Source organism: Dermacentor andersoni, chromosome 9 (assembly GCF_023375885.2).
Source record: "Dermacentor andersoni chromosome 9, qqDerAnde1_hic_scaffold, whole genome shotgun sequence".
Taxonomy (NCBI): Eukaryota; Metazoa; Arthropoda; class Arachnida; order Ixodida; family Ixodidae; genus Dermacentor; species Dermacentor andersoni.
The window spans coordinates 8,504,604-8,518,785 of NC_092822.1; the positions used below are offsets into that span (position 1 = coordinate 8,504,604).

Sequence of the window (14,182 nt, forward strand, 5' to 3'; positions counted from 1 at the left end):
CTTGGAACTTTGGTTCATTACCACCGAATCATTGTTCTGTCACCACTGCCTCAGTTCGTCGTTGACCATGTTCGACCACGTCGTTGGAGCACTTTCACTTACTACTGCTGCGATTGTTTGTGATGTTCCATGCTCCCCGCCAGTCAACCGCCCCTATGACCACCTTAAGGCTATGCTCATCCAGTGCACCATTGAAACGGAGCAGCATCGATTACAGCAACTTCCTACATTGGAGGAGCTTGGCAACCCCAAACCTACCAACTTACTGCGTTGCATGCAAGCCTTGGCTGGAGACCTGGCTCCTTCAACTGACAGCGCACTTCTCCAGGAACTTTTCCTGCAGTGCATACCATTGCAGGTGCACATTATCCTGACCGCATCTTCATTATCAACGTTGGAATGTCTGGCCCTGTTGGCCAACAAGATTATGGATGTCGGTTTCTTCTCTGTGACCACAGTTCATCACCCTTCTGACCCTACGTCCCACGGCACACCACTGGCGACAGCTATGCACATATCCTTGAAGCTAAAAAGGAGCTCACACGGCAAGTGGCCCGACTGACAGCTGAAGTTGCTGCCCCAGCCCTGGTCACTCTGAATGCCGTTCTCCTCCTCCTGTTATGCATTGCTGGTACCACCGACGCTATGGCTCTTGCACAAACCAGCGCCGCCACCCCTGTTCCTACGTGGGAAAACGTTGGGCCGAACACTGACGGCGACCACTGCTCCCGGCCCCAGATCCAGTTCCCTGTTCCATGTCACTGACCATGTCATCAAAGTCCACTATCTCGTTGACACTGGCTCAGAGATTTGCAGCCTTCCTCCTACATTGGCTGAGTGCTGCCAATCTCCTGACTCGCCTCCTCTCGCCACGGTCAACGGATCAACCATTCGGACCTATGGACAAAAGTCGGTGACTCTTGACATTGGCCTGACGTATTTTTCGCTGGATCTTTATCATCGCGGCCATGCGCCAGCCCATCATCGGAGCAGACTTTCTTTGGCACTACAAGCTTGTCATCAATGTACGGCACAGCAGCAGGTTGGACTCCGAGACGAGCTTGACCGTCCGAGAAGTTTCCTGTCACGCTCCATCGCTTAGGCTTCTCCAAGCGCACATGGCCATTCCCGACCCTTGGTCAGCCATCCTTGTCAAGTTTCTGGACATCTTCCGACCTCCCTCCTTTCAGTCCTCGGTCGCTCGCAGCGTGATACATCATATCGCCACAACTGGCTCTCCCTTGTTTGCTCGAGCTCGTCGTCCTTGGGCCTCGCCACCCCTTATGGTGTTCAAGAAGACCGGTGACTGCTGCTCTTGCGGTGATTACCGTGCTCTCAACAAGGCCACTGTCCCAAACCAGTACACAATACCTCACAGTAAGGACTTTATGTCGGCACTGCACAGCTGCACCATCTTTAGCAAGGTTGACCTGATAAAAGCTTACCACCAGATTCCTGTAGAACCCTCACATATTCCCAAAACTGCTGTTATAACACCCCTGGGCCTGTTTGAATATCCATGCATGCCTTTCGGTCTTCGTAATGCAGGCCAGACCTTTCAGAGTCTCATTGACCAGGTATTACGTGGCTTGACGTGCTGCTTTACCTATCTTGACAACATCCGCATCTACAGCACCACCCCTGAAGCTCACAAACTCTGTTTACATCAAGTGCTCGCAAGACTCAGCAAGCTTGCTCTTGTCGTTAACAGTCCGAAGAGCGAGTTTGGCGTTACGGAGTTGAATTTCCTCGGTCATCACATCAACGCACACGGCATTCATCCACTTCCGACCTGCATCACAGCCATCCGTGAATTTCCTCAACCATCCATCCCCAGGTAACTGTGCAAATTTCTTGGCCTCGCCAACTATTACCGCCACCTCATTCCTCGCTGCGCCAATATACTGCAGCCTCTACACGACCTTCTCTCGGGCCTTAAGACATTAAATAATCTCATGGCCTGGAACGATACTGCTGACCACGCGTTTAGAGACATCAAAGAAGCCATTGCCAGCGTGACACTCCTCGTCCATCCCAAATACGACGTCTCAACATCTGTCATAGTTGACGCATTGAACACCGCTTTCAGTGCAGTCCTGCAGTCCTGCAGCAGGTCACTGCTGGTGCTTGGCAGCCCATCACCTTCTTTTACAAGGAGCTTGTACCCCCTGAGCGCCGCTACAGCCCGCTCAGCTGAGAGCTGCTCGTCATCTATTTGGCTGTGAAGCACTTTCGACATTTTCTCGAGGGACGCTCCTTCCATGTCCTTACCGACCATAAACCACTGACTTACGCCATAGCGTCCAGCAGTACCTCCTACGCTCCCCGCGAAATCAGACAGCTCGCCTATATTTCTGAATTCACCAACGACATTCGCCATGTCAGTTGAAAACCCAATGCCGATGCCGTCGCACTTTCTCACGCTGCCATCCATGTAACGAACCACAACCGACCAGTCATCAACTTCACGGTCATGGCTGCCGCCCAGAGTACTGATGCCAAGCTCCAACTGCTTCGCACGAGCGGCACCTCTCCGATGTTTGAAGACATCTTGCTCCCTGACTGCGACGTGCCCCTCGTTTTTGATACCGTCTACCGGACGTCCATGTCCCAACATGCCCCGCCAATACTGCTGGACCATCTTTGATGCCCTCCATTCTTTGGCTCATCCTGGCATTCGTGCAACACAGAGACTTGTCCTTTCTCGTTGTGTGGCCCAGTATCAACATAGATGTTTGTCGCTGGCCACGTGCATGCCTCAACTGCACTAAAGTCTAAAGTACATCGCCACACTACAACTCCTCTTGACACATTCCTGTTCCCAGGTGCCCCGCTTCAGCCATCTGCATGTCGATATTGTCGGCCCCACTCCTCCCTACGGGAACCATCACTACCTGTTAACCTGCATTGAGAGGTTCACCAGATGGCCTGAAGCGATGCCCCTCTTGGACATAATGGCGAAGTCGATAGCTCAAGCACTCATCACACTCTGGATGAGACGCTACAGTGTCCCTTCCACCATTACGACTGACCATGGTCGTCAATTCAACACCACATTGTTTGCCAATCTATCTTGGCTACTCGGCGTCAATCACATCAAGACTACCTCTTACCACCGAATATCCAATGGGATCATCGAACGTTTTCACCACCCACTGAAGGCTTCACTCATGGCTTTGACTTCTCCTTCCTCATGAATCGAGTGCCTTTCTTTCGTTATGCTTGGCATCCGCACCGTTCTTTGCAGTGACTCTTCCACCAGCACAACCGAGGTTACGTTTGGTACCACTCTACGAGTCCCTGGCGAATCCTTTGATCACTCGCCCATCGTCGCTGCTGACATTTCCGACTGCACCTACCGTCTACTAAGCGCTATGTGTGCTGTCATTTCTCTCAACTACGATGTTCTTCCTGGCGTGTACAGTCGCCGACCGTTTATTCGGACCTCACGGGGACTGCGGAAATGTCCGAATAAACAGGTGTCCGAAAAAGCAGATTAAGAAAAAAAAATGAAATCCTTTATTTCCACGCACTTATTCGGGCTCTGCAGTAGGCTTGAAGAAATCGTGAGTGCGCCGTTGCACGCTGTTCCGTTTACGCGCAATCAGATAAACCTGAATCTCGGAGAGGGTCGTACAGTCACTATAGGCGGCTGAAAGCACAGTCACTGCTTGTGCACATTCCGCATGCGACAGCAGCGTAGCACATGGTGCGTCATCTTCCGACTCGGAGTCATCGTCCGGCGGTGCAGCATAGAGAATGGGTGCAGCAGAAACCTGACGAATGATCTTGCCGTCGTCGAGTTCTGCGCATGTCAGTACAGCAGTGTCAGCACCTGTGAAACTCTCAAATGAGACGGTGTCCGGAATCGCAATGCAACCACTGCGCAGGTCTCAGCAGAACTTTTTCCGCGTCAGTAGGGAGCACATCGGAAGGCGACAAATCTTAGGCCCCCCGGCACCCGCACTGTCATCGCCATTAGACACTTGACGCGATGTTTCCGTACGCCGCGTTGGAACACCGAAACCTCGACACAGCACACAAAGCAAACACTATCGTGCCGACACCAGTCGCACAAACGAAAAACGCGGCCTGCTCGCATCGTCGTGCGCGAAAGAAACAAATCAGCTGCTGGATTGTCTTGACATGGCTTACTAAGCTGAAACCGGAACTGCTGTACGCCCATTCTATCGAACCAAGCAGAAACGATGATGATGAGCGGGGATTTCCAGTAGCGCCGCTTCGTGGGGCAGCAAGGAGGCTCCGTTCAAAACAAAAATGGCGTTCAGCAAGTCGAACTATGCGCCGGTCAGAGTCGGTGCATGATGCCCTCGATCAAGTTGACTCAAGGAGTGTCCGAAAAATCAGACGAGAGGCTGCAAGGTGTCCGAACTTTCGGCAGTTGTTATACATTATGGTCTATGGGGAGAACGGTGGTGCCGCGAAGCTGACCGAATAATCGGGCATGTCCGAATTTTTGGAGTCCGGAAAATCGGTCGGCGACTGTATATGTCAACCCTGGCCTTGAGAAAGGCAAGCACATCTTTGTGCACCACAATGCTGTGCTGTGTCCTCCATTATGGCCCCCGTATGATGGTCCGTTCAAAGTACTCAAGCATGCACCTAAATACTTTCTATTGCTCATCAATAGGCGGGAAGATACGGTCTCTGTTGACCGTCTGAAGCCTGCCTAGTTTAGTCACTTCTGCTGTCGCATTCCCTCCCGATCAGGCCAGTCCTACTCGCCACGTGCTGTTCGCATCACTGCCATCCGCGCCTCACCTTTCGTCCAGCTCACGGCTTCCTCGCTAGAAGGGGGGCTCTGTAGCGCACTACTACATGCCACAATGTTCCGGTTACAAAATACGACTAGGACACACCCAGAATGCCGACAGTGCACAAGCAGTGAAATCAGTGGAATCAGACTTCTGCCCGATTGAGCGGGCTCGGCTTAAAATGTAATTTACGGACACCGGGAACCAGCGTCTGATTTTTGTTCACCAACAAGCTTATATCAATCAAGAAGGGTGTTTGGATAAGTGCACTTCTTCCTACTGTTACTGTGCATAGTTATTGACACAGTTTAATAAACAGGCTGAAGCAAGCGAAAATCTCCTTTCATATTTCGGTAGTAACTACAAACTTCCAGAAGAAGCAGACTATCATCTACTCACACTTTGCTGCGGCCACCGCCGTAGGAATTAAGGTTTGGCAACCCTGCCTATCGGTGTTGTAGCCATCATGTTTCACTAATTTCGACCAATTTTGAACACTCAACTAGCCTCGAACCACGTGAAAGTTAAGGTCAGACCACACACACGCTAGCCATCACGTGCTCACTCCTGGCTGCTGCTGGTTGGACGCAATGGCAGACTTCACTTCGTAATGAGCGCTTCAAACTGGGCGCAAGTTGGATGTGGCTGCTATCAGTTGGCCGAGCTGGGCAGGACAAAGCTGGTCCACACCACGTAGCACAGCAGGACAGGAGCATACGAGCTCGAGCTAGCATTCTAGCCCCATCATTCACAAAGCAAATGCTGCAGTTGCATGTGGCTGCAGTCTGCTACAAAGCACAGATACTGCGGCCGCCGCGGGGTGCCACGGCAAGTCTACTGGCTGAGCGCACTAAGGCTCGCTGAGCACAACCGCATTTGGCATGTCATAGGTGCCAAAATCCGAAATAGTGGTGTCTACGTGAACATACGAAATAAATTTGAACTGCGTGCCACTGCAACGTACAGTAAGCAGAGCGTTGTGCACGGGCACACCCTGCTCCACCATAGCCTTCGCAGTACAAATCACTAAAGAAGGAGTGGAAGCCCCACGAACAATATGTTTGATTGCCAATAACTCCACTTCTGCTGAACACATTGAAGAACTTTTTATGGCAAAGTATTTCTGAAATAGTCTAATTTAATAATTTAATTTCTAATGCATTTCTCGACTTCGATAAAACGTGGTTCAGGGCCCCTTTAAACCCACACAAACAGAATAATTATAGAACAATGCACTAAAAACAAGCAATGATCCACAATGGTATGAACTTTTACAAGGCCTGGTTAAAGCATGTGCCACTCAAAAAAAGAAGGGAAAGTCAAAAGCACATCTGTAGCACTATGTGGGTTTTCCACACATTTTCAGGTAATGGCTGCAATGCATGTCTTAAAACACCTAATGACCGCTGACAACACTAGTACAGTAGCCTTCCATTAACTGGACTCCGGTTAATTTGATTAATTCAATCCAAACTGAAAATCCCGGCCGGCAGCCACGCATTCCTATGGGCCCAAACTTTCGTTATTTCTTATCCTAAACTTGACCAGTCAGCATGCCCACACTTTACCTCTATATATTGACCCCAATAGTGACCCCTTCACTGGCAGCACCTGTCTTGGCCGAGTTTTGGCGACAGTGACTGCGTTGAACACACACCATTTCCCATTAAAAATGCCTAATTTCGACCTGCCTTGGGAAGATTTACAAGAAATAGCAGTAGCTCACGTCTGATCCCACTATTTACCCAACTCCAAGGCGCCCTTTTTTTCCTCCTTAAGAAAATTGGACCAGAATCAGCAATCGCAGAGTTTGCATGCTTTGCCACAAAAGGCAGCTGTACTGCACTGAAGCTGACTTAAGGAAACTGGACGCCACTAAGCGAGAAAAATGGGCAAGGGCCTAATGTATGTTGCAAAGAAATCGGACGCAAGTTATATTTCTACTTTGTTTAGGAGGTTTAATGTTATTTCCACATTTGCTTTTTAACTTTGGGCACACAAAAAGCAGGCATGTATTTGATTCAGGGGCACGTTAAAATCAGAGGCAAATACCAACAAATGGATCAGCAGTATGTTTTCACAATTTTTCTGCATCCGGTTTAATTCGACCCACCAGACAATTCAATCAATTTGGCTGGTCCCATCAGGTTCAAGTTACCGAAAGTCAATTGTACCAATACACAAGTCCTCGCCTTCATTTCAATTTGTTGGCATTTACTGCGCCCCCTTCAACGAGTATAAGTCTCATCCATAATTTCTAGAAGAGACTGGACACTCATTAAGCAGCATGTGCCCATGTTAATATGAGGGAAGATTTAAAGGTGTTTCTCTCCGTTTCTGGACGGAGGTTGTACCCTTTAGAACTGTCATTGCACAGCTGGTTCAGCAAGAAGAACAGAGCAGGAGGCATAAGAGATCATTAGCCATACCTGTAGCCAGCGCAGCTCGGCGGCTGCTGACTGGGCAAACTCGAGCAGCGCATCCAGGTCGCTCAGTCGCTTGTTGGACAGCACCAGCAGCTCGGAGTAGTCACGCTCCAGCTGCGCCAGCTGCTTCTGGTACTGTGCACGTTCCTCACTGCCTTCTTCGAAGTGTCCCTGCCTCGAGATGCACATGTCCACATTTTTCTGGAACTGGTCGATGAGCCGGTGGTCGGCCTGGTGCCGGTCCAGGGCTGACTGCACAGCAGGCACCTCACAGCCCCACTCAACGGTCTCGAGCTGTCGCAGCTTCTCCTGCACCCAGTCGAGGCAGCTCTGCAGGAACTTGAGGTACTCGTGCGTCTCCACGAGCCGGCTTTCAGAGATAACCTGCCGCTGCTTGGTCACCTTTCGCTCCTCAAGCTTGTACTGCTTGCTCGAGAGCGGTGCCAGCAGCCGCTGCTGATATGCCAGCCGGAGGTCTGACCAGCGCTGGTGCAATTTCTGGACCCTGAGTGCACAGAGGAAAGAGAGGTATCCGTAACTGCTCAATACTGGCCAGCAGAGGCCATATAAACATCACTTTCATGGTGCAGTGATTGATAAACCAGTGTAAGTGGACATGACAAAATTTATGGCGCAACTCCCCTCGAAGAGACTTGGCCACCTCACAGTTAAGCCCACAACCGCAATAGTAGGGTACTCATTCTGAGCCAGAAAGATTACGTGACCGTGTCCCACAGGGGCCATATTTTGGCTTGCCCAAAGTGAGTCCCACCACCTCCCAGAAGACCGTGCGTGAGCTTTCGCCACACGACAAATCTTGTGACTCCCCTCAGAGTCATTTACATGCAACATAGCCCTCATGACCTTCCCTCAAACAAGGAAATCATTAAGGACATCAAATCGAGCAGAACTATCTACAAAAGTGATTAATCAAGCATCTGTCAGAGAGAGTGGAACAAAAAGGAGAAGACAAAATATAACACTTCCAAGTACAAGAGCTTCCTGCAAAACAGTTAGAAAGCTTGTTGTAAGACATCATGATATGTGTATGTAATTTGACATCCAGTAAAATTACGATAGTGCTGCAATCAGTACCAATCTAGCAAGTAATGCCTGCTCTAGAAAATGGTACCGCCAAAGCCTGAACACTACTTTGTCAGCAAAAAGCCAATTATGGACACAGACACAGTAACAGATTAATTCCAGCTGCTGCACCCACAAAACCAAGAGAGACTGACTAATCAGCCAGTATTGTTACTGGCTCCTGTGAGTCCTAAGCAGCAGGTAGGAATAGGCCAATAATCTGCCTAGGCCACTAGATCCCTTATAGAAAATTTTCGCCAGACAGGCCGTCCCGTTTGAGAAATAGATGAGAGAAAATGAATGCTCACAGCTTGTGCAGCTCTGAAGCCCGGTGATAACGGCCATCAAAAAGCAGCTGCACATCTCGGAATAGAGCCTTGAGGGTGTCCTCAATGTGGCGCAAGTCACGGTCCACCTGGTCGCAGACGCGCTTGGCGTCGGCCGGATGCAGCCGCCCAAGCCGTGGCTCCTCCTCCGATATGCGCCGCTCCACATCGTCCAGGCGAGCATCGCAGTTCTTGGCCTCGCGATGGACCTGTCAAAGAAGGAAAAACAATGTTATTCCCAGCACCAAGAAAGGCAATGACCCTGCTGAAAGGTGCTGAGATTTTACAGTGCCTTCCACAGAACTCGCAGATGACTAGGAAGGAGAGGTAATTTGGAACAGTATCATGCACATTCTTGAAGTTGGAGATGCCAAAAAATTAATCCCTGTTCATTTATATTCAAATAAATATTCTTCAATGGCTCTATTCTGGACAGTTGGCAATTTGCAGTTAGCCTGCACACAGCTAAAATTAACCACCGATGCCGAGGTGCTAGGGGCGGAGTGCTTAAACAAGATAAAACCCCTCTTGGTGGGTGGGTACCCTACATGTGCCTATGGCAGTAACAAGTGCATGCCTCTAAGCAGACACCACTGAATGTTCAAAACATAAGCACAAGCCATCATACTATATCTTCTTAATAGAAGACAGCCACATGAAACTGCACATTACAGCTCTATGCTAAGCATTGCCCCCATCATAGGAGCTGACTACGAGGGAGCTCCAGGGCCCGAGCCCCCTCTGGAGTTTTCAGGGGGGGGGGGCAGAGCCCTCCCACTTAAAGTGCCATTGCAAGAGTTTTGTCACCCACATCCCCTGAGGTTTGTTTTGAGTTGCCTCGACCTGCATGGCTTTTATTTCATGCTTTGCTTTATTTCTGCAAGTCCTGACAATAGGAGGACAAGCGCATCAGAAGTACCAGCGGCGGGCCTCATCCATATTTTCTCGCTTCAACATTGTTTTAAATTTCCACTGTAAACACCATACACATACACAATATATATAAATATATACACAGGACAAAGTTAATTAGTTTTAATGAGAAGGAGCTGGGCAATTAACACTTATTTTTAAAGGTATGGATAGCCTATGCCTAGAGAATGAATATGTTGCTGTATGTTCACCTCGCTTCGAAATGCTTTGCATGCTTTTTTGACCGTGAAACAACCTGTAGACTTCAGTGAACCCTTCGGCAGAATCTTTTATCAACAGCGTGTGAAATGCATGTGAATGATATATGTCTCAGTATTGCTACTCCTTTCAGTAAGCAATGCTAACAACTCTTGAAAAAAAAAATTTCTGACAATCTACAACATTTATTAGAGATGGAAACATAGTCACTTGCATGCAGAGGTCATAAATATATACAGGGTGTCCCAATTAACTATCATGTACCAAGATTTTTAAAGAGGTCAATGTCTTACTCGGAGAAAACCCAGTGTATATTGTTTCCAGTATAGTGAAGTAGCTGCCAGTAATTTTTTCGTTACCGAGATTTAATTATGCAACTGTAAATAATTATCTAACTTAAGCCATACTATCCTAATTACCGAAGTGTCAATGAGGCATTCATAGGCACAACCAAGGCACATCTAAGTGGGGTGTTTCCGGTGACGTACAAATTGTGTACTAATTTTCCAGACTGATAAATAAACCCTGCGAAATATAGAAAATACCACGTGACTGTGCTCCTACCCATATCGTAAAGCAACGCCCTCGAACGAGCTCCCTCTCAGTTAGCCAGAACTAAATGAAAGAAATAAAGAAAAACATTGTGATCGAGCTAGTTCCTTATCTACCGTGCCCCACCTGAAGTAACACATCGTGTTAGGTGTTGGTTGCAAACAAGCTCTGATAGCTGTTGTCTTGGCGTAGTTAAAGTGCACTGATTGTTTTATGTTCTATTTTATTTTATTTTTTGCCACCAAACCTATCATCAAAAAAGTGAATCGACAACGTCAGTGCAAAGGCTTAAAGGTGCGTTTTGTTTCGTCCCAGTTGCCGTGTCTTTCTCTAATGTGCAGAAGGTAAACATGATCCTTGCCTTGGGAGCTGCAAATGACAAGAGGAAGGCCACAAATATATATCAGTTACGGAAGTGTGGTGGTAGACCAAACGCATCGACTATCATCAGAAATTATGAAAACCTGAGACAAATTGGCAGCTTCAAGAAGTATTAGCAGACGACTTCATCTTTGAGTCCTAGCCTACGCACGGATGTTCTAGCATTTATGGCCTGAAACCCTCATGCTAGCGTGCAGGACGTGGCCACCCAGGTACCAATTTCCAAGTCATCAGTTTGGAGGATTCTAAACGACAGCCTTTCACCCATACCACCTTAACCAGCACGAATGCTCGAAAGATAGCGACCTGTAGATTCGTCTAAATTTCTCTAATTGGGTCCTCACAAAAGCCGATGAGCCACCGAACTTTCTGAGCAACATCATGTGCACAGATGAAGCCAATTTTCACAGAAACGCACAGGTAAATTTGCATAGTGCACACTATTGGAGTGACTACAATGCACACTGGGTAAAGCGCAATTGGTACCAGTACCAGTGGTCGTTCAATGTTGGGTGCAAAATTCAAGCTGGTGCTATAATATAATCAGTCCCATCTTCTTCGATCACACGCTGACTGGACAGCGCTACATGAATGAAATCCTTGAAGGAGTGGTGGATGAGTTTCTCAGCGAAGTCTCGCTGTCATGTCTTCCACTTTTGTGGTACAGTCGAACCCGACTATATCGAACTCGTTTACATCGAATTATTCCATATATCGAACAATTTCTGGACACAGTATAGTTACAATGAGTATATATAGCAAAAATTACGCTTACATCGAAAAAAACTAGTAGCGACTCCCGATATATCGAACGTCAAGCGGCGGAAAGTGCCCCCGGAAGTTTGCTTTCCCTCGTGGTGTCGGGAAAACCCGGCGGCGCGGCTCCATCCAACCGCTCTCCCTAGGTGACCGCGCTACCTCGGAGCCGCCGACACCCCCCTACAAAAAATGATCCTGGCCCGCCCGCCCGCAGCGCTTGCTCAGACAGCCAATCAGAGGCTCTTGTGCTCTCGTCGTGCAAGATGGCGAAAGTGCGAGTTGTCTCGCTGCTTATCTGATTCATTGTGTGCGCCTTCTCCCGCAGTGTTGCCGTGATGAAGCGGCAGAATTCGCCTTTCGCCGTGAAGCTCGAAATCATAAATCTGGTCGAACGCGGTGACAAGTCGGATGTCCCCGCAACGTACAAGATTCCGAGGTGCACTCTCGGCACGATTTTGAAGGAGGAAATTAGGGCTAAAGCGGCCTAACTCGCGACCCGGTGCCCGTAGTGCCCGACGCGTACGCACGGCCGTGTACGAGCGGTTCATCCAAAATAGCTTCAGCCGTACCGACTTCCGCGTGCTCGGTGATGACTGTAAATTCTGATTATTGCGACGAAGCCGTTGCCGTTGTTGCCGAAGTTTGGAGCGAGCTGTCAGAATTTGCGGAAGCTGTTGACGAATCAACGGTGGACGAGTTTGTGAGCGCAAATGATGGTGTCGCGGCCACGGGAGAGCCCTCAAACGAAGACTACATTGCCGACATCGTGCCGAGCACAAGTGAAAATGGGCACAACGACGAAAGCAACGACCGTCTTTGGCCCACATCCTCCGAAGTGATTGGTGCGCTCGCACTAGTCCGGTGCTTCTGCGCGAATGCGGAATGTTGCGGCCTCAGCTGCTCCGACTCCTTAAACGAAGTGGAAAAGTGCGTGCCTCGCACGCAGCGAAATTGCCCAAGCAGAAGAAAATGCAGGACTATTTCGTGCGAAACTAAGCTAGTTTCATCAATAAAAGTGATATTATAAATGGTATGTGCTTTTATGACATCCAATTATTTAGCAGGCTTATATCGAATTATGCTCTATATCGAACTGATAGGCGTTTTTTGGCGAGTTCGATATAGCCGGGTTCGACTGTATCAGCAAGATGAAGTACCAGCACACAGCAGCAGCCGAGCACGAAACTGGCTGAATGTGGCTTTTCACGCACAACAGACTGGAAGGCATGGGCCTGTAAACTGGCCAACTAGGTCACCTGACCTCTCTCCACTTGATTTATTTTTTGGGGGTGATATGAAAGATTGTGCTTACATGATCGAGACAGAGGTCAGATTAGCTCAAGGCAAGGATAACGGATGCCTGTCGTAGAATTCCAGCGTTGGTCGTCAAGAAAACCAGAGACGATGCGAAAAAGCAGACTAAGTAATGCGTAGCGGCACAAGGAGACCTACTCAAACACATCCTCTAGGCAGCAGCTGGTGTTCGATGGCACTTTCAAATTCATAGATAATAGGGACACACTTAAATCTGAAGTTCTTCTTGCTTTGTCTTGTTTTGTTTTTGTGCAGATCTCCTGATGACCAATTCAGCTAAATTAGAAGTGGTATAATTACTTTCCTGAACACATCAGTTTTGCCTTTTCTCTACAAGTGGTTTGCTTCCCAGTCTGTATATTTCGCTTTTATTTTTTGCCACGAACCTGTTTTTGCAGCACATATACACTCTCATGAAAAATAAAAGTCACTTTTTTGCCTTTGGTCTAAAGCAAGTTTCTGACACGAGACATAGCTGCGCCTGCATTCTTTAGATGCAGTGCGAGCAGAGCCAGGATCTTGAAACATTCTATGCCTGTTCCATTGCTTTTCGCGTTTCGTCTGTGATCAGAGCGGTGCTTCGGTCACATTATAAAGGGGCTTTTGTTATCAATGTGATCAGTCGCCCTTCAGGGACGGATAAGTGTGAGATAGAAATGAGAGCAAGAAATAGCTGCGAAGCCCCGAAACCGGCTGTTGGTGCTCCTTCCGTACCATCATCAAGAAGATGCGCTGTCTCTTCGGCTTTGCGATAGGCAATGCAGTTGCTTTCAATCAGCTTATTTGATGGCACTCCTTTATGATGCGGGTGGAAACACAGTCACATGGTATTTTTCATATTTCATGAGGTTCCTTTGCCAATCGGAAAAAATTGTTTGTAATTAACATGTCGCTGAAAACACCGCAGTTAGATGTCATTTGGGAGTGCCTACAAATGCCTCATTGACACTTTGAAATTAGATAGATAGATTAGAGTTAGATAATTCATTATAATTACCTAATTGAATCTACGTAACGAAAAAAATCACTGGCGGCTACTCCACTGTACTGGAAACAATATGCACTAGGTTTTCTTCGAGTAAAACAACTGCTATTTTTTTTTTAAGTATTGGTGCATGATAGCTGGGGCACCCTGTACAACTCACTAAGTAACCGAAATGAGGCCAAGCCAGATTCACTCGAAATCAGAATCGGCAGCAGTCATGTGCAGCAGCACTTACACTCGGACTCGCAGCAAAAGCAAAAAAAGAAGAGAGAAAGGCTGCACTTTCACCTGAAAGGCGAAGCAGTATTGGCGATAGCGAAGTATACAATTACACGAACGAAGATTACACCACCAAGAGATGCCAGATTCTTGGTGGTGCGAGAAGACTCAGGCTGCAAAAGTGAACTGTCTCCTACTATGAGGTCTTGTAAATTCTCACATAAGGCCGTC

At 48.2% G+C, this 14,182-nt stretch overlaps 1 protein-coding gene across 10 annotated transcripts in view; it reads right to left on the reverse strand.

Annotated features, from left to right (window-relative positions):
• shot (dystonin-like protein short stop) overlaps positions 1 to 14,182 on the reverse strand; it is a 306,414-nt gene that overhangs the window by 151,543 nt on the left and 140,689 nt on the right. For all 10 annotated transcript variants that reach the window (XM_055068483.2, XM_055068486.2, XM_055068482.2 and 7 more), the window contains 2 exons: positions 8,593 to 8,819; positions 7,205 to 7,706 (listed from right to left, as the gene is read on the reverse strand). In XM_055068483.2, the coding sequence (XP_054924458.1) occupies positions 7,205 to 7,706; positions 8,593 to 8,819 (729 nt within the window). The remainder of the gene's footprint in view (positions 1 to 7,204; positions 7,707 to 8,592; positions 8,820 to 14,182) is intronic.